The sequence below is a fragment of the Lithobates pipiens genome, unplaced genomic scaffold, assembly GCF_037356315.1.
Source record: "Lithobates pipiens isolate NorthernLeopardFrog02 unplaced genomic scaffold, aLitPip1_a1.2 Scaffold_25, whole genome shotgun sequence".
Taxonomy (NCBI): Eukaryota; Metazoa; Chordata; class Amphibia; order Anura; family Ranidae; genus Lithobates; species Lithobates pipiens.
In genome coordinates, this window is record NW_027507787.1 from 35,170,508 (window position 1) to 35,194,369 (window position 23,862).

General features: G+C 41.7%; 1 protein-coding gene across 4 annotated transcripts in view; it reads left to right on the top strand.

Moving 5' to 3' along the window:
* The window catches only part of LOC143930192 (solute carrier family 22 member 15-like), a 539,229-nt gene that overhangs the window by 485,514 nt on the left and 29,853 nt on the right, over positions 1 to 23,862 (top strand). For all 4 annotated transcript variants that reach the window (XM_077454241.1, XM_077454242.1, XM_077454243.1 and 1 more), the window contains one exon: positions 8,464 to 8,616. In XM_077454241.1, the coding sequence (XP_077310367.1) occupies positions 8,464 to 8,616 (153 nt within the window). The remainder of the gene's footprint in view (positions 1 to 8,463; positions 8,617 to 23,862) is intronic.

A 23,862-nucleotide genomic window follows, 5' to 3' on the forward strand; every position in this document is an offset into this window, starting at 1 on the left:
CTTCAGACCACAGGACATGGTTCCATTAATCCATGTCCTTCGGCTGCTTGTCTTCAGAAACCTGTTTGCGGGCTTTCTTGTGCATCATCTTTAGAAGAGGCTTCCTTCTGAAATTATAGCCATGCAGACCAATTTGGTGCAGTGTGCGGCATATGGTCTGAGCACTGACAGGCTGACCCTTGACCCCTTCAACCTCTTCAGCAATGCTGACAGTACTCATATGTCTATTTCCCAAAGACAAACTCTGGATATGACGCTGAGCATGGGTACACAACCTCTTTGGTCAACCGTGGCGAGACCTATTGTGAGTGGAACTTGTCCTGTTAAATCACTGTATGGTCTTGGCCACTGTGCTTCAGCTCAGTTTCAGGGTCTTGGAAATCTTCTTATAGCCTAGGCCAGGGCTTGACAAAACCCGGGCGCCAGGTCACATTTGCGACTAGAATTAGCGACCTGGCGCCTGGGGCAGCACAGCTGGGGGTATGCTGTCTCCGCGGACCCCCCCGGCGCGACCGCGTCGGGCCGCGCCGCCGGCGGCCGGTAATTGAGCCCCCGGCTTTGAGGCCTTCTATGATCCTATGGTTCCTTCTGGAATCTGGCGCCCTCTTGTGGTGGCCGTTGGAATTACAACCAGCAATGCTAATGGATGCAATGCTAATTCCCCTGCCTGCCAGCCTATCTTCCTTCCCTTTACTCAGAACCCCTAAACATTATATATATATTTTATTCTAACACCCTAGAGAATAAAATGGTGGTCGTTGCAATACTGTCTGTCACACCGTATTTGCACAGCGGACTTACAAGCGCACTTTTTTTGGGAAAATGTATTTAATAAAAAAAAATAAGACAACAGTAAATTTAGCCCAATTTTTTTTTATATTGTGAAAGATAATGTTACGCCAAGTAAATCGATACCCAACATGTCATGCTTCAAAATTGCGCCCGCTCAAGGAATGGCGACAAACTTTTACCCTTTAAAATCTCCATAGGCGACGTTTAAAAAATTCTACAGGTTGCACTTTTTAAGTTACAGAGGAGGTCTGGAGCTAGAATTATTGCTCTCACTCTACCAATCACAGCAATACCTCACATGTGTGGTTTGAACACCGCTTTCATATATGCGTTTGCTTCTTCACGCAAGCTTGGCGGGACAGGGCGCTTTTAAAATATTTTTTTTTTTATTATTTTAACTTTTATTTTTATTTTTTTCACTGTTCTTTTAAAAAAAAAAAAAAATTGTGTCACTTTTATTCCTATTACAAGGAATGTAAAAATCCCTTGTAATAGAAAAAAGCATGACAGGTCCTCTTGTATATGAGATCTGGGGTCAGAAAGACCTCACATCTCATATTTACACTAAAATGCAATTTAAAAAAAAATTTGTCATTTGAAAAAAAAAAAAATGTCCCTCTAAGAGCTATGGGCAATGACTTGGAGACAGGTGAGGGGCTTGGGGCTATCTTCCCCACACTCGTCTCCATATCAGGCCAGGGACAGGTCCAGATCGGCGTCACGGACCTGGCTCCTAACTTTTTTAGCTGGCTCCTAGATTCCAAGCAAATTTGTCAACCCCTGGCCTAGGCCATCTAGTCTAGTCACCTAGCCATCTAGGCCATCACGGTCTTGGAAATCTTCTTATAGCCTAGGCCATATGTAGAGCAACAATTCTTTTTTTCAGAGAATTCTTTGGCATGAGGTGCCATGTTGAACTTCCAGTGACCAGTATGAGAGAGTGAGAGTGATAAAACCAACACACCTGCTCCCCATTCACACCTGAGACCTTGTAACACCAACAAGTCACATGACACTGGGGCGGTAAAATGGCTAATTGTGCCCAATTTTGACATTTTAACCACTTTCAGACCGGACCATTTTGCTGGTAAATGACCAGAGGTCTTTTTACACTTTGGCACTGCGCTGCTTTAACTGGTAATTGCGCGGTCATGCAATGTTGTACCCAAACGAAATTTGCGTCCTTTTCTTCCCACAAATAGAGCTTTCTTTTAAAGGTATTTGACTGACTCTGCGATTTTTATTTTTTGCGATATAAACGTAAAAAGACCGCAAATTTTGAAAAAAAAATGATATTTTCTACTTTTTGTTATTAGAAAAATCCAATAAACTCAATTTTAGTCATACATTTAGGCCAAAATGTATTCAGCCACATGTCTTTGGTAAAAAAAAAGTCAATAACTGTATATTTATTGGTTTGCGCAAAAGTTGTCACATCTACAAACTAAGGTACGTTTTCTGGAATTTACGCAGCTTTTAGTATACGACTGCCTATCTCATTTCTTGAGGTGCTAAAATGGCAGGGCAGTACAAAACCCCCCCAAATGACCCCATTTTGGAAAGTAGACCCCCTAAGGAAATTGATAAGTGGCATGTTGAGCCCATTGAATATTTTATTTTTTTGCCTCAAGCGATTGAATAATGACAAAAATTTTTTTTTTTTTTTTTTTTACACAAAGTTGTCATTAAATGATATATTGCTCACACATGCTATGGGCATATGTGAAATGACACGCCAAAATAAATTCTGCTGCTTCTTCTGAGTACGGGGATACCACATATGTGGTACTTTTTGGGAGCCTAGCCGCGTACGGGGCCCCGAAAACCAAGCACCGCCTTCAGGCTTTCTAAGGGCGTAAATTTTTGATTTCATTTCTCACTACCTATTACAGTTTTGAAGGCCATAAAATGCCAAGATGGCACAAAACCCCCACAAATGACCCCATTTTAGAAAGTAGACACCCCAAGCTATTTGCTGAGAGGCATGTTGAGTCCATGGAATATTTTATATTTTGCCACAAGTTGCGGGAAAATTACAAACTTTTTTTTTTTTTTTTTTTTTACACAAAGTTGTCACTAAATGATATATTGCTCACACATGCTATGGGCATATGTGAAATGACACCCCAAAATAAATTCTGCTGCTTCTCCTGAGTACGGGGATACCACATATGTGGGACTTTTTGGGAGCCTAGCTGCGTACGGGGCCCCGAAAACCAAGCACCGCCATCAGGCTTTCTAAGGGCGTAAATTTTTGATTTCACTTCTCACTACCTATTACAGTTTTGAAGGCCATAAAATGCCAAGATGGCACAAAACCCCCACAAATGACCCCATTTTAGAAAGTAGACACCCCAAGCTATTTGCTGAGAGGCATATTGAGTCCATGGAATATTTTATATTTTGCCACAAGTTGCTGAAAAATTACAAACTTTTTTTTTTTTACACAAAGTTGTCACTAAATGATATATTGCTCACGCATGCCATGGGCATATGTGAAATGACACCCCAAAATAAATTCTGCTGCTTCTCCTGAGTATGGGGATACCACATATGTGGGACTTTTTGGGAGCCTAGCCGCGTACGGGGCCCCGAGAACCAAGCACCGCCTTCAGGCTTTCTAAGGGCGTTACAGTTTTGAAGGCCATAAAATGCCAAGATGGCACAAACCCCCTCCAAATGACCCCATTTTGGAAAGTAGACACCCCTAAATTTACGGGTACACTAGTGAGACTAGGTAATAAATGGCGGGTGCCCTGAAACTATAAAAAAATAACTAACCAACCAGCGTCACCTGTAACAGTTATATGGTGATCACTGGTGAAAGGGTTAACTAGGGGGCAATCAGGGGGCTTTATGCGGTAGTATATGGGGGTCCCTGGCGCTATAAAAAGCTGCGGCGAACCTAAATACCTACCTGCCTAACTAGCGTCACCTGTGACACTAATACAGCGATCAGAAAAACGATCGCTTATTAGGCTGGGTTCACACTGGAGCGATGCGGGAACGCCACGAATCTGCGGCGGGTTCCCGCATCGCATGCCTCCCGGCGGCAGTTCACACTGCCCTATGCGAACTGCTGGGAGTGTCAGTGAAATGTTAATGACACCCCCAGATCAGTTCGCATATCGCAGTGCGATCTGCAAACTCGGATCGCATGGTGTGAACACCCATGCGATCCGATTCTGCTGCGGACCAAAAAAAGGGTCCCGTGCGAGTTTGCGGCGGGTGCGGCGGGTGCAACGCGAATTCAGCCATACTATCTGTATGGCTGAACTCGAATCGCACAGAGATCGGATGTGATTTGCACTGCAGTGCGGTGCGAATCACATCCGTTCTCATAAACCGCTGCAATGTGAACCCAGCCTTAGTGACACTGGCGACGGGGGGTGATCACGGGGTTAAACCTTTATTGGGGGGGTTAGGGGGGTACCTTAGAACTAAAGGGGGCTAACCCTAACTGCCCTAAAAGTTATTACAGTCACAAATGACACCCGCCGTGTGATCAGGGGGTTAAACCTTTATTAGGTAATAAATGGCGGGTGCCCTGAAACTATAAAAAAATAACTAACCAACCAGCGTCACCTGTAACAGTTATATGGTGATCACTGGTGAAAGGGTTAACTAGGGGGCAATCAGGGGGCTTTATGCGGTAGTATATGGGGGTCCCTGGCGCTATAAAAAGCTGCGGCGAACCTAAATACCTACCTGCCTAACTAGCGTCACCTGTGACACTAATACAGCGATCAGAAAAATGATCGCTTATTAGGCTGGGTTCACACTGGAGTGATGCGGGAACGCCACGAATCCGCGGCGGGTTCCCGCATCGCATGCCTCCCGGCGGCAGTTCACACTGCCCTATGCGAACTGCTAGGAGTGTCAGTGAAATGTTAATGACACCCCCAGATCAGTTCGCATATCGCAGTGCGATCTGCAAACTCGGATCGCATGGTGTGAACACCCATGCGATCCGATTCTGCTGCGGACCAAAAAAAGGGTCCCGTGCGAATTTGCGGCGGGTGCGGCGAATGGCTGAACTCGAATCGCAGAGATCGGATGTGATTTGCACTGCAGTGCGGTGCGAATCACATCCGTTCTCATAAACCGCTGCAATGTCAACCCAGCCTTAGTGACACTGGCGACGGGGGGTGATCACGGGGTTAAACCTTTATTGGGGGGGTTAGGGGGGTACATTAGAACTAAAGGGGGCTAACCCTAACTGCCCTAACAGTTATTACAGTCACAAATGACACCAATGCAAAAAAATAAAAAATGCATTGGTGTCACTGTGACTGGGGGGGCCGGGGGTAATTGGGGGGGTAAAGGGGGGGTGTGAGTGTGCCTGGCATGTTCTACTGTGTAGTGTAGTGCTTGTGCAACTCACCGATCCTCTCTCCTCGGTGCCGGAACGAAAAATACCGACACGGAGGAGAGATTACATCACTTCCTCTCCTGTGTTTACATTACAGGAGAGGAAGTGATGCAATGCTTCACTCCCATTTGTCAGGAGCGATCGCGAGGGGGTGGCCATGAATGAATGGCCGCCCCCTCATCACCGATCGCTCCTGCACGGATACCGACCGCCGCTGGCACCGGGCGGGGGCCCGATCGGGCCCCCGACCCGCGGGAAGGCAGGGACGTACATGTACGCCCATATGCCTGCCCGTGCCATGCTGTCGACGTACATCGTTTTTGGACGTACAAACTTTTGTTGCCAGCAGTTTAGATATTAATGGCTGTGTGTTGAGTTATTTTTAGAGGACAGCAAATTTACACTGTTATGCAAGCTGTACACTCACTACTTTACATTGTAGCAAAGTGTCATTTCTTCAGTGTTGTCACATGAAAAGATATAATAAAATATTTACAAAAATGCCAGGGGTCTACTCACTTTTGTGAGATACTGTGTATGTATTTGTATGTATGTATGTGTGTGTGTGTGTATATATACACATACATACAGATGTGCTTATAAGTTTACATACCCTGGCAGAATTTATGATTGCTTGGCCATTTTTCAGAGAATATGAATGATAACACAAAAACTTTTCTTTCACTCATGGTTAGTGTTTGGCTGAAGCCATTTATTATCCATCAACTGTGTTTACTTTTTTTTTTTTAATCACAACAGAAGTTTTTGTTGGCCTGGGAAAAGACCTTTTGACCTGGGAAAAGCATGCTGTAAAAGTGTTGGAATGCCTTGTCTCTTTACCTGCTTCAAGACAATAACTCAGCACACACTGAAGTTTTAGCATTAGCATGACAGCCAGGGAACTAGCATTTTCAAGAGTTCAACAATGGCACCCTAGATCAGTGGTTCTGAACCTCAGTCCTCAAGTACCCTAAACAGGCCATGTTTTAGGAATTTCTCTTAGGGCTCTTTCACACGGGGCGGATCAGTGATGATCTGCCCCATGGATATCAGCTTGCTCAGCTGGGATCGCTCCGTCGATCCCCGCTGAGCAGGAAGATAACAGGTCCGTCCCTGCACTCTGTGCAGGGACGGACCTGTCAGAGCGCCGCTCTCCCCTATGGGAGATCGGATGACAACGGACCGCACAGTCTGTCGCCACCCGACCCGATCCGATGACGGATGGAAAAGTAGGTTTTTCCTCCGTCACACTTTTTTGGAACGGAGCGGGTCGGATTTCGCTGACATCCAACGATCCATAGGTCCGCCTGAAAAACTGACAGGCGGACCTGAACAAATCGGACGTGTGAAAGGGGCCTTCAAGAAAATAGCTGTCAAAAAAAACAAAACATTACATCTGATTTAAAGCACCTGTGCAGTATTAAGGAAAACCTGCAAACATGACCCGTTGGGGGTACTTGAGGACTGAGGTTGAGAACCACTGCTCTAGATCATTTATTGGAGGTGTTCTTTAAAGACACAAACTATGGCCATTTGGTAGTTTTAAAGTGTTACTAAACCCAGGACCCTGTATTCACTATATCTGATCTCCCACTATACACAGAAAATGGAAATGCAATTATATTAGTAAATATAAACTGCTAAATACCCTTTCTCATCAGCAGTTTATAGCAGTTGTGTGATTTCTATCTAGTTAAAGCTTGTAGGAGGAGTTTTCATTCTCCCCTTATTGTTTTATGAGGCTGCAGGACCCCTGGCCCTCGGTCTGGACAGTGCTGATTGGCCCTGTGCTGATCACATACACTGCCATGAAAAAAAAAATACTCTTAGCAATACACACCAAACTTAACATATGCAGAATGTCCCCAAGGCTCTGTTCTAGCAGATGGATTGGGGACTGTGGAAGAAGGGGAGGATCACAGAAGACAGGCTCAAGCAGCCTTTTTACACAATGTGCAGGATTAACCCCTTAGGTTCCACAGGGAGTATAACAGGCATGCTTTACTGCATATATAAAGACTGATTTTACTGTTGTGGGTTTGTAACACTTTAAATAAAGCACCGCAAGAGGGCCAGGTGATTTTTATGGCAAAGGAAACTGGGGTCATTTGTGTGCATATTGCTATCTTAAAATAAAAACTATATGATCCGTATCCACCAAATATTCACACAGCTTTCACCCAAGGTTCGCTCATTTGTCTAATTGTCTTATATGAAAAATGAATTAAAGTTGGGTGAATCTTATGTGAACATATTGATTCCTATATGTCAATCCTGGCAGTTAGTTATCTTGTGTCCTAAAAAGTATTTATTGTAATAATAACATAAGCCATCATACAATTTTTATTACAGGTAATATTAGACATAATTGATAAACGTATTAATATTTAGCCTTTTACATTTTCCAAAAACAAGGCAGTGGTACGGACATGCCTGCAATCTGCTTTTCTCTAGTGGGAGAGTTGTATCTTATAGGCAGCAGCCAATTTAGATTCATTTTGATCTCAATAATAGTGGTACTTTCCAGTCTAATTGGTATGAGAAATAACCTGATTGATGTATTCATGATGTATGAGAAGACTGCTGCACAACTTCATTACAAAGGAATGTTTTCAGTCTCTGCTTTGTAAACTCCGCACAGCATGCCAATCGTTGTGGGTAAGTGTGGCATTTATTCCCATCAGTATTTGTTGTGCATGATTTGGCTCTTCAAAAGGGCAATGGTAATGAGCAAGGGACATGCATAATGAGATTCCGCTACAGACTCTCACGCCCACACTCCGCAAATGCAACAAGCATATGGACTGCTTCAATTTGACAGCCCATATAAAGATCACATTGGGTAATCAACCATTTTTTGATATCCAGCAAGGAATGTGGGAGGCACAGGTTACCTCTATTGTTTTGTAGCCTAGGCAACTGAAAGAAAGGAAAAAAACAAAAAAAAAAAACAAATGGCAGTTTTGTAATAAAATAAGGTATTAGAAAGTGATGACCAGAAGTAGAATAATTCTACATTAAACTAGCAGCAACAGTGTGAAATCTCTCAGACTTGGCCAGCAGTGTTGATCTAGCGAAGACGCACAGAGTAACAGCTGGAAGAAACATATTACAGTATGTTCTTGTATACTGAATGTTATTGTAGGTACATTTTGCCATTTCTCACAGGAACTCAGTTTCTAACATTTTGGGTTTGTGATAGCTCTGCGGGTGCCCTACTTGGTTAATGAAAGCAAACCTTTGTACTGGTATGCATGATATGATTTGAATTCCATTTCTTTCTGCAATTTCCATTCCAGAAATCCCTTAATCCATCAATGCCATTCATGGCATTTGGAATCAGCGGCATATCAGCAGGATTCCTGAGTCTGTTACTGCCAGAAACACTTAATAAGCCAATTGCAGAGTGCATTGAAGACCTACAGCCTCATGCATACCAATTGTTAAACAAGGTAAGACATCAACGGATAGAAAGAATGGTACATTATCACGACAGCTTGACATGTAGCTGGTGTCATTTGAGTACTTCTCCCATACAGCCTGCTGTGTCTACATCTCAGACAACACTGGCTTCCTAGTTTAAATTCACAGCTTCAACTGAAATAGTTGTATTGTTTTTGGTGCAATATTCCTGGAATGGATCACTATATCTAAAGACAATTTTTTTTACCTAAATGCCTTATTTTAAAAACATAATAACCGTTCAGATTTACGATTATTTTCACGTATATATGTGTTTTTTTTTAGTTTATATGTTTATTGTTGCCTCTTCAGAACCAGACCAGTTTTCTAAAATTTGGTAGTGGTTTCATCGCATTAGCATTTTATAATATAATATATTTGTGTATATATATATATATATATATATATATATATATATATATATGTGTGTGTGTGTGTGTGTATATATATATATATATATATATATATATATATATATATATAAAAAAGAAGAATGAAGTGCAGCACTAAACAAATAAAGTGCAATCTGTGTTTTAACACGGTATATGTGATTAATGAAAAAATTAAATTGAAAACCATAAATCTTACATTCTGATTAAGTGCAATTAGTGCCATCAATTGTGCGTGACAAATGAAAAGATTCAGAAATAAAGACTGAAGATGAGTCTTAAGTATGTATAACCGTGTTATATGTAGAAGTACATATGGGGTTAAAGTCCATGTAAGAAATCCATGGAAGTGTAATATTATATAATCTAAAATATATTACATATATTGATATATATCTATATCTTTCCATATATAAATATTCATGCTTGTGCTAAAATGTAGTTCTTGGAAAGTAAAATACAGTATCTGTAGACATTTTATCGCAAAATGTAAACAATTTTCCCTGATCATAGACAAGTAAATAAGTATACAAATCTTTATCTCATAACTGTCCTCAAATTAAAGTTTACTGAACAGCGTTGAGGAATGAAATATTATATACACAGCCTGCTGTAAGCTTACTCTTGCTGTGTTATCACAGTTTATAGTCCAGAGCCTGGCACTAATGGCTGTGCCTCTTTTCCTGTCCTAGAGACACAACAAGAAGTAAAAGAAAAACCCCTTTACTATTTCAGCTCACACGTTTTACATTTTATCAATGGGTTTAATAATTTGGCAATACCTTTGTTAATATCTTTGATACCAAAACTAAGAAATATGTCGTTTTGGGGCACTAAGAAGCCTTTTTAGTTCTAGTATTTAGTCCTAGTTTTAATACAATTATTGCTGTTTTTCTTGAACTGTGCGTCAAAGATTTGGTGAGGTGATGGGTCAACACATCTCTATGTTGTAAATGTGGCTTAGTTTGTCCAAGCACAAAATCAGTGGGGAGTGATAGGCACACTTTGTTTCAAATCCTATACTACCGTGTTCTAAAAAGTAGCCTGTAAAAATGTGGATAATTTATCACAGAGGTCATTTATTTCTTTGGGATGATGATGTAATACATTTTCTTCCTGTAAGACTACCACTCCCAAAACCTGTGAAACATTTAAACTAATATGATTGAGGGCATAAACACATATGAGAAAATAGTGCGCATGCGAGTTGGGGGGGGGGGGGGGTGAAGGAATTATACAGACAAGGTTGTGAGGTGACGAGACCCAGCACTAGTTGAAAATTTCAGAAGGAAATAAAATGAAGTATTCATCTCTTTACTACAACAGGAATGGTGAAGTGCACCTGAAATGTGTTATTCAGTCATTTGTATTAGTCTTTTTTTTGGTTTTGCTGACATTTTTGCAATTAATGTCTTCTTGGGTCCCTGTATGAAAATTTTCTTATTTGGGTCCTTTAATTATGATTAAGAACCCCTGTTGTATATAAAAAGTTTAACAATTATTTTATAAACAAGCTAAAAAAAAATTCTAGTACAAAGCATGGTCCAGTTATTTACTAATTAAATAAAGGAACTTCAAAGTTTTGTAAAGTATTGCTACAAAAACAAATGAAAAAAAAAAAAAAAATATATATATATATATATATATATATATATATATATATATATATATATATATATATATATATATATATATATATATATATATATAATTTTTTTTTTATTTATTATGAATGGTAACAATACATTGAAAATTAATCGTTAAGGGCAGTCATGTCTCGCATAACTCCAGAATGGCGGCAATGGAGGACCAGGGCATGCAAGTCATCGCCATTATCTCTGTTCTTCTGTTTTAGATTTCTTGCCACTTTCTGCCCTGGTGAACATTATCTAAAAAGTGATAGAAAATCTTCAGAGTGGAATGCAGAGAGCAATAAAAAACTTAGAGACTTTAATCCTTCCCGGTCTACATATTGTTTAAAAAAAAAAGGCTAATAAAATAAAAATAAAAAGTTGAGAGTTCCAGTCTAATAATGCACTAGCAAAAGTATGCCCGTTCCAGCATGGGCAAGGGTGGGGCTGATTGCAACGTTGGAAAGTATGTGGTGGAAGCAGAGGGTGTTGGGTCGATGGAAAGTAAAAGAAAACTCCTCTACCACCACACCAGCTGCAGCACAATAAAGTATATATAACTGCAGAGGCTATGGGCTTGGTTGGATGACCAGGCTCACAATTCAAAGCAGCCTGAGACAGCAAAGATTCATGGGGAAATGCAGTAAATGCCCAGGACATAATCTGAAAGCCCAGGAAGAAAAGTTGATAGCCAATACTCCTCTATACATAGATCATACTGTGTGGAGGCAGGTAGGCCACAGCAGCCATTTCCTCCTACTCCCGCTGTAATCAACCTGTTTAAGAGACTCCTTACAATGGCACTAAAATCTGAAGTGTCTTCACTAAAAAGTGATCTAAAACACCTAATGTATGGATTGGTTCATCGTCTTCAGCTCCATATATCACATGCTCAGGTGATTTAGCAGCTAAAGCAAAAATCTAACACACACAGTACCCTCCTTTACTTGCAAAATGCAGGATCAGGAACAGAGATCTTGATGTAACAACTTACATAAGATGTCTCTCTGAAGCTACCAGAGACCCTGACCTAGCTGACACTGCGATAGGAATCCTAAGTAAAGTCCTGGAAAGACTGTACCTTGATAGAGTTCACAGAACGCTGCACCCACATGGCCTACCATCAGAATAGCCACAAGAGGTACTATGTTGACTCCATTATAATAAAGAAAAGGAACTGATCCTCCTTGAAGACTAGAGGCATACTGCACAACAATTTTGATCGACCTTCACTTACCATCTACCAATATGTGGCAACAGAAACACTTGTGTCCCTGAGGGCCTTAAAACCTCTACTAGACCAACTTCATAATTAAAGAGTCACCTATTTGGCCTGATTCACACCTATGCATTTTTAATGCTTTTTGCATTTTGCAGATTTGCACTACAGTCCATTTAACATTGTTTCCTATGGAACACGTTCTGTGAAAATCAGCAAAATGCAAAAAGCACTAAAAATGCATAGGTGTGAATCAGGCCTTACTGAGGATATCCCTACTCCCTCTTTAAAAGCAAGAAGGGTTTTGTCTGGCACTAATTAGTCAGGTCCTGCCACTCCAAGCTGGTCTGATCTGGTCCTGCTGGATTTCTCTATACAGTTGCTGTGGCAAAGAGTTGTTTTTAGAATTTCCAGAAAATCCAGTTTCTTGTATGGATAAAACTTTACTAAAATAAAATGTAGCTCCAAAGGTCATAATTCATTAGATGAATCTATTATTTTACCCCCTTTTAAAACACTGGTTTAGCCTTAGCATGAATATGTTGTTCAGATTTGGTTACCAATCCACAGAAAGGATGATCTTGAACTAGAGTACAGAGAAGGGCAACAAAATTAATACGAGGGTTGGAGGACCTGTTACGAGGAATGATTACAAAGATCATATTTATTCACTCTAGAGAAGAGCTGCTTAGGGGGGGAAATTATCACAATGTATAACTATATCAAATGTGATTATATAAACTATATTAACCTGGACCAATTTAAGCTTGAACAAAAATAGCTTTACCATTAAATTAAGAAAAGCATTCTTTACTGTTAGAGCAGTGACAATGTGGGACTCTTCCCCAGCGAGAAGTATTAGCGGAAGGTTTTATAGATCTTCCTCAGTGAGCATTCTATAGAGCTATGGGAATTCATAAATCCGATAGGAGGTTGATCCAGGGATTTATCGGATTGCCAGTATGGGGTCAGGAAGGATTTTTTTTACCCTCTTGCAGCAAGTTAGCCTATGCTTGTAGTGTTTTTTTCTTTTTTTCTGTTTTCTTTTTTTCCTTTTGCCTTCCTCTGGATCAAACACATTTAACTCGCATAGACACGGATGGCTGAACTTGATGGACCTCAGTCTTATCAACTATATAACTTCGTAAGGAGGTGGTCAGCTGCAGGTTGCATGCACCTTTCAGTGAATTGAAATTACCTCAAGAGCATGTCATTCTGATTCAATCAACACAAGCCCAAAGCTAATCCACACAGGCCTTACAACCTAACAAATCATATTGCAGGACCAAATTGGGTACACTTCTAATAGAAAATAATTATCGCTATTCTCTGTAATCTAATAGTGACCAATCACATTTTATTTTTTTAAACTTGAATTCTGATTGGCTGCCATGGCATTATGCACATTGCTATTGCCCTCTTATAAAGTATCACTGGTGTTTGTAAATGTTGTTGTTAAGGATTCCTGTGACCATCCCAGAGTTAGTAATGTTATGAAATGGAAACTTACAATACGCTATAATCAGAAAACCGTGGGATAAAAATTCAGTGGCTAGGAAAGTGTTAATATACAGATTATACTATCCCATTCAGTGTTGTGGCTGTGCACAGTTTGAGCACTTGTAAGAATAGGGATCAGGAGATAAATTTAATGTCTGGTTTAACACTGTGTATTTAGCAAATGTCAGTGTCCAAAAGCATAGCAAACCTCTTTTGATCCATCTGGCTTTTTCTAAATAATACAAAGGAAAATGTGTTGAGTGACTGAGGCACAGGTGCAGCCCATGGAGACCAATGCAAATTCTAGATATTGATGCAGCGTGGAAGATTAAAGGAAGCATGACGTTGGTATGAGTAACACTAATTTTGACAACTGCTCCTCATCAAGTAGTATTAAAGCATAAGTGGTTATAAGGACGCTCCCTAGCGATCTATGCATCACCATTTTAACCCTTTTGTGACCAGAGTTTTTTTTTTTTTAAGCTTAGATGCCCAGACCAAGTTTAGAAGAAATAGTATGTGTCAGATAGCTTGACAGATATAGTTCTAAACCAAATGCACTACCATGCTCGGAGTCTTAAAAACAGAGGAAGCTGGCACACATTTGTCATAATCAAATGAACAGCAAAAACATATATATGTTTTGTGCTGCACTAATCACAAAAACAAATCAATAAAATAAATAAATGAAAATAAAAAGTGACAATGAGTCTACATAAATGTTCAAAAAGTGTCCCATAAATTAAGTGCAAATATTCTTCTTAAATGTTCCAAAATGCTTAAAAAAAAGCAGCACTGTGATCCCACACCACTGTGATCGTCGCTTACCAGATATGTATGACCAAAGACTATAATGCTCTAAGGCTCGATTCACATCTATGCATGTTGCTTTTGAGTGTTTATGCAGTGCTTTATGCGTTGCTTGCCGTGTTTTTGGGCACGCAATTTTACAGCGATTTCCTTTTTTTACACTGTAAATAGCTTATTGCTAAGGAGGGGGCCATCGCGTCCTTAAAAACCAAAGAGTCATCAGCTGTCAGGGGACTTACCCGCTGACAGCTGAATGTAAAAAAAAATAATTGCTGGCTACAATAAATTGTAAAAAAAACAGTGTGTGGTCCTTGGGTCTAGTATGGATTCCGAAGGGACCCCCCCCCCACATGCCAAAATCAAAAAAAAACTATAGCTTGGGGTTCCCCCCAGAATCTATACCAGACCCTTATCCGAGCAATGCAGCCCGGCAGGTCGGGAGAGGGAGCGAGCACCCCCCCTCCTGAACTGTATCAGGCCATATGCCCTCAACATGGGGGGTGGGTGCTTTGGGGGCTTCTCCTTCTTCTTATTCTGCTCTTCTTTCTCCTGTCTTCTTTGTCCGGTGTGCTTCTTCCTCTGCCCCCACTCCCGTCGATGACCCTCCTCCGATGCTGTGTCCCGCTGATCTGTCCACGCCGATGTCGAGCGTTGAAAATGTCCATTCAGTATTGCTTTATGTGGTATATAAGCTATTAAGGATAATTAACATTGCAACAAATTAACACAAAAATAATTATTGAAGAAAGGCAGGAGAAAAGATGGAATGATAGGATCAATCGAAGGAAGCAAAGATCAAAGGAAGGAAGAATTAATCGATCAAAGGAAGAAAGGATTGATCAAATGAAGGATCAATCGATTAAAGAAAGGATCAAAGCAAGGAAGAATCAGTTGATTGATCACAGGAAAGTTTGGTCAATAAAAGTAAGGATTGGTTGATCAAAAGAAGGATCGATCGAAGGAGGGAAGAAAGGATCAATCTATTGAAGGAAGGATTGGTCGATCGCTCAGTGGAAGGATTGGTTGAAGGAAGGATTAGTCATCAATCGCAGAAAGGATTGTTTGGTCACACGCAGAAAAGATCAAAATAAGGAAGAATTGGTTGGTCCTTCACAGGAAGGCTGGATCGAGCAATGAAGGATTGCTTAAGGGAAATATCGGTCGAATGAAGGATGAATTGATCAAAGAAAAGATTGGTCAATCAATCTATGGAAGGATTGGTTGAAGGAAGGCTTGGTCGATCCATTGCAGGAAGGATCAGAGTAAGTAAGGATCGATCAATTGAAGAGAGGATCAATCAGTCGAGGGAAACAAGGAAGAAGACATCGATCAAAAAAGGATCAATGGAATGAAGGATGAATCGATCAAAGGAAGGATTGGTTAAAGGAAGGATCAATCGGTTAATCGCAGGAAGGATCAAAAGGATTGATCGAAGAAAGCAAGGATTGAAGGAAGAATCAATTGTTCAATGGAAAGTTTAGTCTAAGGAAGAATCAGTTTGCAGGAAGGATTGGGTGGTCGATCACATAAAGGCTCTAAGTAAAGAAGGATTGGTCAACCATTTGCAAGAAGGATCAGTTGATTGAAAGACAGATCGATTCAAAGAATGATCAAGCAATAACAAAAGGAATGAAGGATCACTCAATCGAAGGATGGATCGGCCAATTGATCCAAGGAAGGATTGATCGATCGATTGAAGGAACCTAGCCCTGATAATAAAATAATGCCACTGTATAGCAATAAAATACAAAATGAATTACTTCTGCAAAGTTTTTTTATCTTAAAAATGTGGTTAAATTAAATAGAGTTCTTTAAGTTACTTAAAAAGATTGCCATGTGAAGGAATAGAAAACTATACTGTTCCTGTTTCCAAAGTTAATAAATTCTGGCAGACACTGCATCTTTAACACAGAGAAGGGGAGGAGAAGCTTAACAACCGATAAGGCCCCTTTCACACTGGGGCGGTGCGGCCGTCGGCGGTAAAGCGCCGTTATTTTTAGCGGCGCTTTACCGTCGGTCTGCGGGCACTAGCGGCAGCTTCAGTGGCGGTATTGCCGCGCTGTCCCATTGATTTCAATGGGTAGGAGCGGTTTAGGAGCGGTGAATACACCGCTCCTTCACCGCTCCAAAGATGCGGCTAGCAGGACTTTTTTCACCGTCCTGCTAGCGCACTGCTCCAGTGTGAAAGCCCTCCGGCTTTCACACTGGAGTGAAAAGGGACGGTTTTTTCAGTGTGAAAGGGGCCTAAGTCATCTTCTGTTACCGGGTTTCCCGCTGCCGAAACCTTGAATGTAAAAAAATTGCCGGCATTTAAAAATTTGTGGGGAAAAAACACCAAAATTTGAAAAACAAAAAACGGCATGGGGTCCCCCCAAAATCCATACCAGACCCTTATCCAAGCATGCAGGCCAGGAAAAGGTGGGTGAGTGAGCGCCCCCCCTTCTGAACCATACCAGGCCACTTACTCTCGACATGGGGGGGTTCTTTGGGGCAGGGAGACTCCCCCCCCAAAGCATCTTGAGACAAGGGCCTCTTCCCCACAACCCTGACTGGTGGTTGTGGTAATCTGCGTGCAGGGGGCTTATCGGATTCTGGAAACCACCCTTTAGCAAGAGTGTCCCTGGATCCCGCCCCCCCCATGTGAATGAGTATGGGGTAAAAGTGAATAAAAACACAACAAGGGTTTTTGATAAGTTCTTTATTTAAAAATGTGTCCGTGTGTGTAGATCCAATGTCAGTCACAATGAACGACGACCGGAAAAAGAAAAGAAAAAAACTCCACTACCGACGAAGGCTCCCACCGAATGATAGCTGCTCTGCAACTAAATTATGTCACAAGGGGGCGGGGTCACTCGATGATGCCACTGGGTAGCCTCGCTGCTTAGTTTATTTACCAGCAGGAGACAACGGAGCACTCATTCAACAGAATCCTTTGTTAGTTTGGTGAATGAATAGGTACATGCATGCTCGGTTAACCATTTACGGACCACCCGCCATTGTTATAAGTCAGCTCTTTGAAGTGGAATATCATTGTTATGGCAGCAGCTAGCTGCCATATCCCCAGTATCCACTTCTACAGCAGGCGGTCTACTTTAAGATAAAAGTGGTCTTAGCGGCAGATCCGCTGCAAGATCCCTTTTATCGGTGTTGGGAGCGGGCTCCCACCTTGCTCCGGTGCCCTCCGCTGCTCACCGGAGCCGCTGGCGAAGGCGATGATCATGTCCCCTGCTTGGCATGGAGTGAGTTGAAGATGGCCCCCACCGGGCTCCATACCATTGCAGGGCGGAAGCGACATCAAAACTTTACTTCCACCCATAGCTCTTAAAAGGATATATATTTTTATTTTTTTCCCCAAACAACTTTTTTTTAAATTGCATTTTAGTGTGAATATGAGATCTGAAGTCTGTTTGACCCCAGATCTCATGCTTAGAAGGTCCTGTCATGCTTTTTTTCTATTACAAGGGATGTTACATTCAGTGTAATAGGAATAAAACTGACACTGTGTCAAAAAAAAAAAAATAAGAAAAAAAAAAAAAACATTTTTTAACGCGCCCTGTCCCGCCGAGCTTGTGTGCAGAAGCGAACACATACGTGAGTAGGGCCCGCATATGACAATGGTTTTCAAACCACACATTAGGTATCACTGTGATCGTTAGAGTGAGAACAATAATTCTTGCCCTAGACCTCCTCTGTAACTCAAAACAGGCAACCTGTAGAATTTTATTAAATGTTGTCTATGGAGTATGTTGAGGGTAAAAGTTTGTCGCCATTCCACAAGCCGGTGCAATTTTGAAGAGTGACATGTTGGGTATCAATTTACTCGGCATAACATTATCTTTCAATGTAACAAAAAAAATTGGGCTACTTTATAGGTGTCTTATTTTTTTATTCAAAAATGTGTATTTTTTCCGAAAAAAGGGTGCTTGTAAGACCGCTGCGCAAATACGGTGTGACAGAAGTTGCAATGGCTGCGATTTTATTCTCTAGGATGTTATAAAAAATAGTGTGCGGTAGTATAGTAGCATATTTGGTGAATTACATTTTTTTCTTTTTAAAAACTGTGCAGTATCTTACTGTATACTCAAATGTGGTAAGATACCACTTTGTGAATGGAGGCATTGCCACTTTTTATTTTCTTTTGTTTATTTTCTTAAATTTTTGTTTGTATTTATATTATCTTAACAGATATGAATAATGTTTCCTAGTTCTCTGCTGCAAGATTATGCCTGTGTGTACAAATTGTGATGCCTGTGTGTGCGACACCCTGATCTTCCCTATCCAGTCTATGGGGTTAACATGTACAGTGCCTTGAAAAAGTATTCACACCCCATTGAAATTGTCCACATTTTGTCATGTTACAACCAAAAACGTAAAAAAAAAAATTATTATTGGCATGTTATGTGATAGACCAACACAAAGTGGCACATTATTGTGAAGTGAAAAGAAGATGATGAATAATTTTTTTAATTATTTTACAAATATGTGAAAAGTGTGGCTTTTGTATTCAGCCCCCTATAGTCTGATACCACTAATTAAAATCTAGTGGAACCAATTTCCTTCAGAAGTCACGTAATTAGTAAATAGAGTCCACCTGCGTGTAATGTAATCGCTATATAATTACAGCTGTTCTGTGAAGCCCTCAGAGGTTTGTTAGCGAACCTTAGTGCACAAACAGCATCATGAAGGCCAAGGAACATACCAGACAGGTCAGGGATAAAGTTGTGGAGAAGTTTAACCACTTCAATACCAGGCACTTAAACACCTTCCTGCCCAGACCGATTTTGAGCTTTCAGCGATGTCGCACTTTGAATGACAATTGCGCGGTCATGCTACACTGTACCGAAATGAAATTTTTATCATTTTTTTTCCACAAATAGAGCTTTCGTTTGGTGGTATTTGATCACCTCTACGGTTTTTATTTTTTACTAAACAAATAAAAAAATACCGAAAATTTTGAAAAAAAATGTTTTTTTTGTTTCAGTTTCAAAACTTTGTAAATAAGTAAGTTTTCTCCTTCACTGATGGGCACTGATGGGGCTACACGTATGGGCATTGATAAGGCGGCACTGATGGGCACCAATGAGGTTGCACCAATGAAGTGGCACTGATGAGGTGGCATTGATGGACACTGATATGTGGCACTTATGGGCGACACGGATGGGCACTGATAGCTGGCACGGATGGGCATGGATAGGCGGCACAGATGGGCATGGATAGGCGGCACAGATGGGCATGGATAGGCGGCACAGATGGGCATGGATGGGCACTGATAGGTGGCACGGATGGGCACTGATAGGCGGCACGGATGGGTACTGATAGGCGGCACAGATGGGCACTGATAGGTGGCATTGTATTATATTATACTGTACTAATGGATGCCAATCAGTGCCAAACAATAATGCATGCCAATCAGTGATGCCCATTGTGGGCACTGATTGGCATCCATTATGGGCACCGATTGGCATCCATTGTGGGCACTGACTGGAATCCCTGGTGGTCTTGGGTGGCATACCTTGTGCTGGGCATCCCTGGTGGTCTTGTTGCGTCCAGTGTGGGCATCCTCGGGGGGGCTGCGCTGATAATCGATCAGCACAGACCCCCCTGTCAGAGGAGCAGCCGATCGGCTCTCCTCTTCTCGCATCTGACAGAGGCGAGTGAGGAAAAGCCGATCACTGGCTCTTCCTATTTACACTGTGATCAGCCGTGATTGGACACGGCTGATCACGTGGTAAAGTGTCTCCGTCGGAGACTCTTTACCGAGATCGTAGTTGCAGGGTGTCAGACTGACACCCCGCAACAACGATCGCCGCAATGCGCGCCCCCGGGGGTGCGCAGCGGCTCAAAATCCTGATCATGTCATATGATGTCCGGTCAGGATTTTGAAACCACTATGCCGCCGTGCTTATGTTATAGGGTTGGGCGGCAAGTGGTTAAAGGAGGGTTAGGTTATTAAAAAAATCCCAAGCTATGAACATCTCATGGAGCACTGTTCAATCCATCATCCAAAAATGGAAAGCGTATGGTACAACTGCAAACCTACAAAGACATAGCTGTCCACCTAAACTGACAGGCCCATGGTAACTCTGGAGGAGCTGCAGAGCTCCACAGCGCAGGTGGGAGAATCTGTCAATAGGACAACTATTAGTCATGCACTCCACAAATCTGGCCTTTATGGAAAAGTGGCAAGAAGAAATCCATTGTTGAAAGAAAGCCATAAGAAATCCCATTTGCAATTTGCAAGAAGCCATGTGGGGGACACAGCAAACATGTGGAAGAAAGTGCTCTGGTCAGATGAGACCAAAATTGAATTTTTGGCCTAAAAGCAAAGTGCTATGTGTGGCAAAAAACTAACGCTGCACATAACCCTGAACACACCATCCCTGCTGTGAAAAATGGTGGTGGCAGCAGTGGTGTGTCTTAGCCTAGGTTGACACTTTGCGGGAGGCAGCAAAAGAGCTGCCCCCCGCACATCCCGGCTCCCGCTGCCAACTCCCACACAAATATAGCCCCCGGCATGGCAGCCTGCTTACTGCTTGGCATTTGCTAATAGCAGTATATCTGGGGTGTACTTGGCCGGCGGGAGGGAGCGACTGACGCCCCCACAAAGTGGGCACTGACTGGCCAGACCGGGTGCATATATAATTAAGTGGCAGAGGTGGAGCCTAATGCTCCACCTACCCTCCTCCGCACGACATCCTTACAATGGATCTTCTCCCCGGCCCAGGGGGACAGAGTCTCTCTGTGACTAAAGAGGGAGGAGAGAGAGGAGGATGATGGGAACCCCCTCAGGTGGTGGTGAGGACAGCAGCAGGTACAGTTCATTTTGATTACAGTAGTATAGTTATCGTGTCCATATAGTCCTCAACATGGATTAAATGCATATTTTCAGATGAAATTGCTTTGTCATAGAGGTAAAGGGAGAGGCAGGATGGTAGAACTTATGCATTACTGGCTGTGAAAATCAGAAGGTGAACATGTGCAAGTGATTGAGTTGATGGGGTGAAATGCATTGAAAACTAAAAGAAAAGCTGACAATATGTGAGAGAAAGATATAAAAAGGTATAGTGAATGTTGAGGAATAATGCTGGAAAGTAATGCAAAATGGAGAATGTAAAATAAAGGATTTAAAATGAAAGAAGTGAAAAATCTTTTAGGTGCCCTGAACTGCTGCACTGAGTTGTAGTTCAAAGCTGGAGTGCCCATGTAGAAGACACTCCTACGGGGGGCATATAATAGCAATATAGCAGTAACAAGTTCAAAAGGAAGCTTCAAGGAGGAAATTGATTTTAAAAAAAACGCATGCATGCGAGTTATGTTGTTGATATGTGATTTAGAAAACAATAACTTTTATACAACTTTAAGTAAAGTTCTCACAGCAAGGGTGATTTTTAATTTTAACTTTTTGAAATTATATTGGCGTTAAGTTCTTTAACTTGCTATGATTTGCAAGGCAACTCACCGCAGACTAAAGCCACCTGTCAAATTTGTGTTCATTTTGTATTAAAGGCATGAATAATAAAACATAAGAAAGAACCTTAGAAAACAATCAATCACCCCAGTGGATTTGTTTGCATAGAAGAAGACTAACAACATTTGAAAGTTATTTTTATGTTTCCCCGTAAGATAAAACTATTCCCTGTTGGATTTGCCTGTACAAAGGTGTTGAAAGAATTCATAATGGAGTTGAGTATGGAAATTTTATTCGGATGCTCATTATTAATGTCCCTATCCACCCAAAACAATATGGCATATTCTTCTTTAAGAGTGTAATTTGATATGCTTGATCAAGAGAAATAGTCAAGCAGGACTTACGTGAGTAAAAGTTGAGTGAAAAAATAAACTCAGACAATATCATTTTTTAACCACTTGGCATCCACACTATAGCCAAATGATGGCCAAAGCAGACCTGAATTTCCAGGAGGCCATCATATTGCGTCTTCCCCTTTGCATGCTCCCCGGGCCCCCCCCCCAACCCCCCCCCCCCCCCGCTGTGATCACCGAGTCACTGAGACTCGAGTGATCACACAGCTGAACACTAGATGTAAATAAAAACTTGATTGGATTTCTCGCTGACAGGAGAAAAAAAAAGCAGATCACTGGCTTATGTGCAAGGTACATCGGTCCTGAAGAGGAAAGAGGCACATCTGCCTCATCTGTGCCAACAATTACCACCTGCCAGTGCCCACCAGTGCCACCTACCAATGCCCATGAGTGCCACCTATCAATGCCCATAAGTGCCACCTCTCAATGCCCACCAGTGGTGCCAATCAGTGCCACCTAGCAGTGATGCCTATCAGTGTAACCTACCAGTATGAATCAGTGCCCATTATTGCCACCCATCAGTGCCCATCACTGCCACATATCAGTGCCACCTATTAGTGTCACTTCTCAGTGCCCACCAGTGCTACCTATCAATGCCCTTCAGTGCCACCTCTCAGTACACACCAGTGCAGCCTATTAGTGCCCATCAGTGCAGCCTCATCAGCGTACATCAATGAAGGAGAAAAATTACCTGTTTGCAAAATTATATAACAAAATATAAAAAAATATAATTTTTTTTTAATTCTGTCTTTTTACATTTTTTATAACAAAAAATAAAAACTACACAGGTGATCAAATACCACCAAAGGGAAGCTCTATTTGTGGGGAAAAAAAAATTATGAAAAATTTCATTTGGGTACAGTTTTGTATGACCGCACAATTGTCATTCAATGTGCATCAGCGCTGAATGCTGAAAATTGGTCTGGGCAGGAGGGGGGTTTAAGTGCCCAGTAAGCAAGTGATTAAGCTAGGTGGCAATGGATATTATTTATATAAGACAGTGAATGGCGCCCTGTGAGATCAGTGAACAATCATAATATAAACTGCCCCTTTAAAAGTGAATGAATCAGGAGAGAAGCAGACTCCATGCTATCTAGGACTAGCCAGCTTGCATATGCTGATTACACTAGGTGCCTGGTAACATGTGTGTAATTGTGTCAGGGCTGGGCTCAGACTTTCCTTCTCAAAGCTGGCTGCTCAGCTGTCGGCTAATTGCCAGCTCCTATCTCTCCACAGTGACTCACATGTTGATGATATCAGCTCGTCAGTCCTGCCTACTTAAGCTGTCCAGTCTAGATGATCTCTGCCTTCGCCTTGGTCACATCTCTAGAGACGCTCTCCTGTGTTCCTGTTAAAGACTTGCTTGGCTGACAGTCCTTCTGGCTCCAGATCCTGCTTGCTCTATGACTACGCTCATCTCTGGCTCCCTGATGTTTTGGCTTGCCTGACTATCCATTACGGTTCCTGAACTCTGGCTGTTTTGACTACATTTACTTAGTCAAAACTACGTAGGTGAAGGCCATGAATTCAGAAGATGCAGTCAATCCACTTGTTGGTAATATTGGATGAGCAGGATCACTGCATGGATCAGTTTGCCATGGCGCTACAAACGCTCCTGAGTCGCACCTGCTCACCTGGAATCTCCCACTGTGGATGCTCCAGTACAACCATCAGGAGTTTTCATGCGACATGCCTGTTTACATCTGCCACTGTGTGAGTATATACAGTATCTCACAAAAAGTGAGTACACCCCTCACATTTTTGTAAATATGTTATACCTTTTTCTGTGACAACACTGAAGAAATTACACTTTGCTACAATGTAATGTAGTGAGTGTACAGCTTGTATAACAGTGTAAATGTGCTG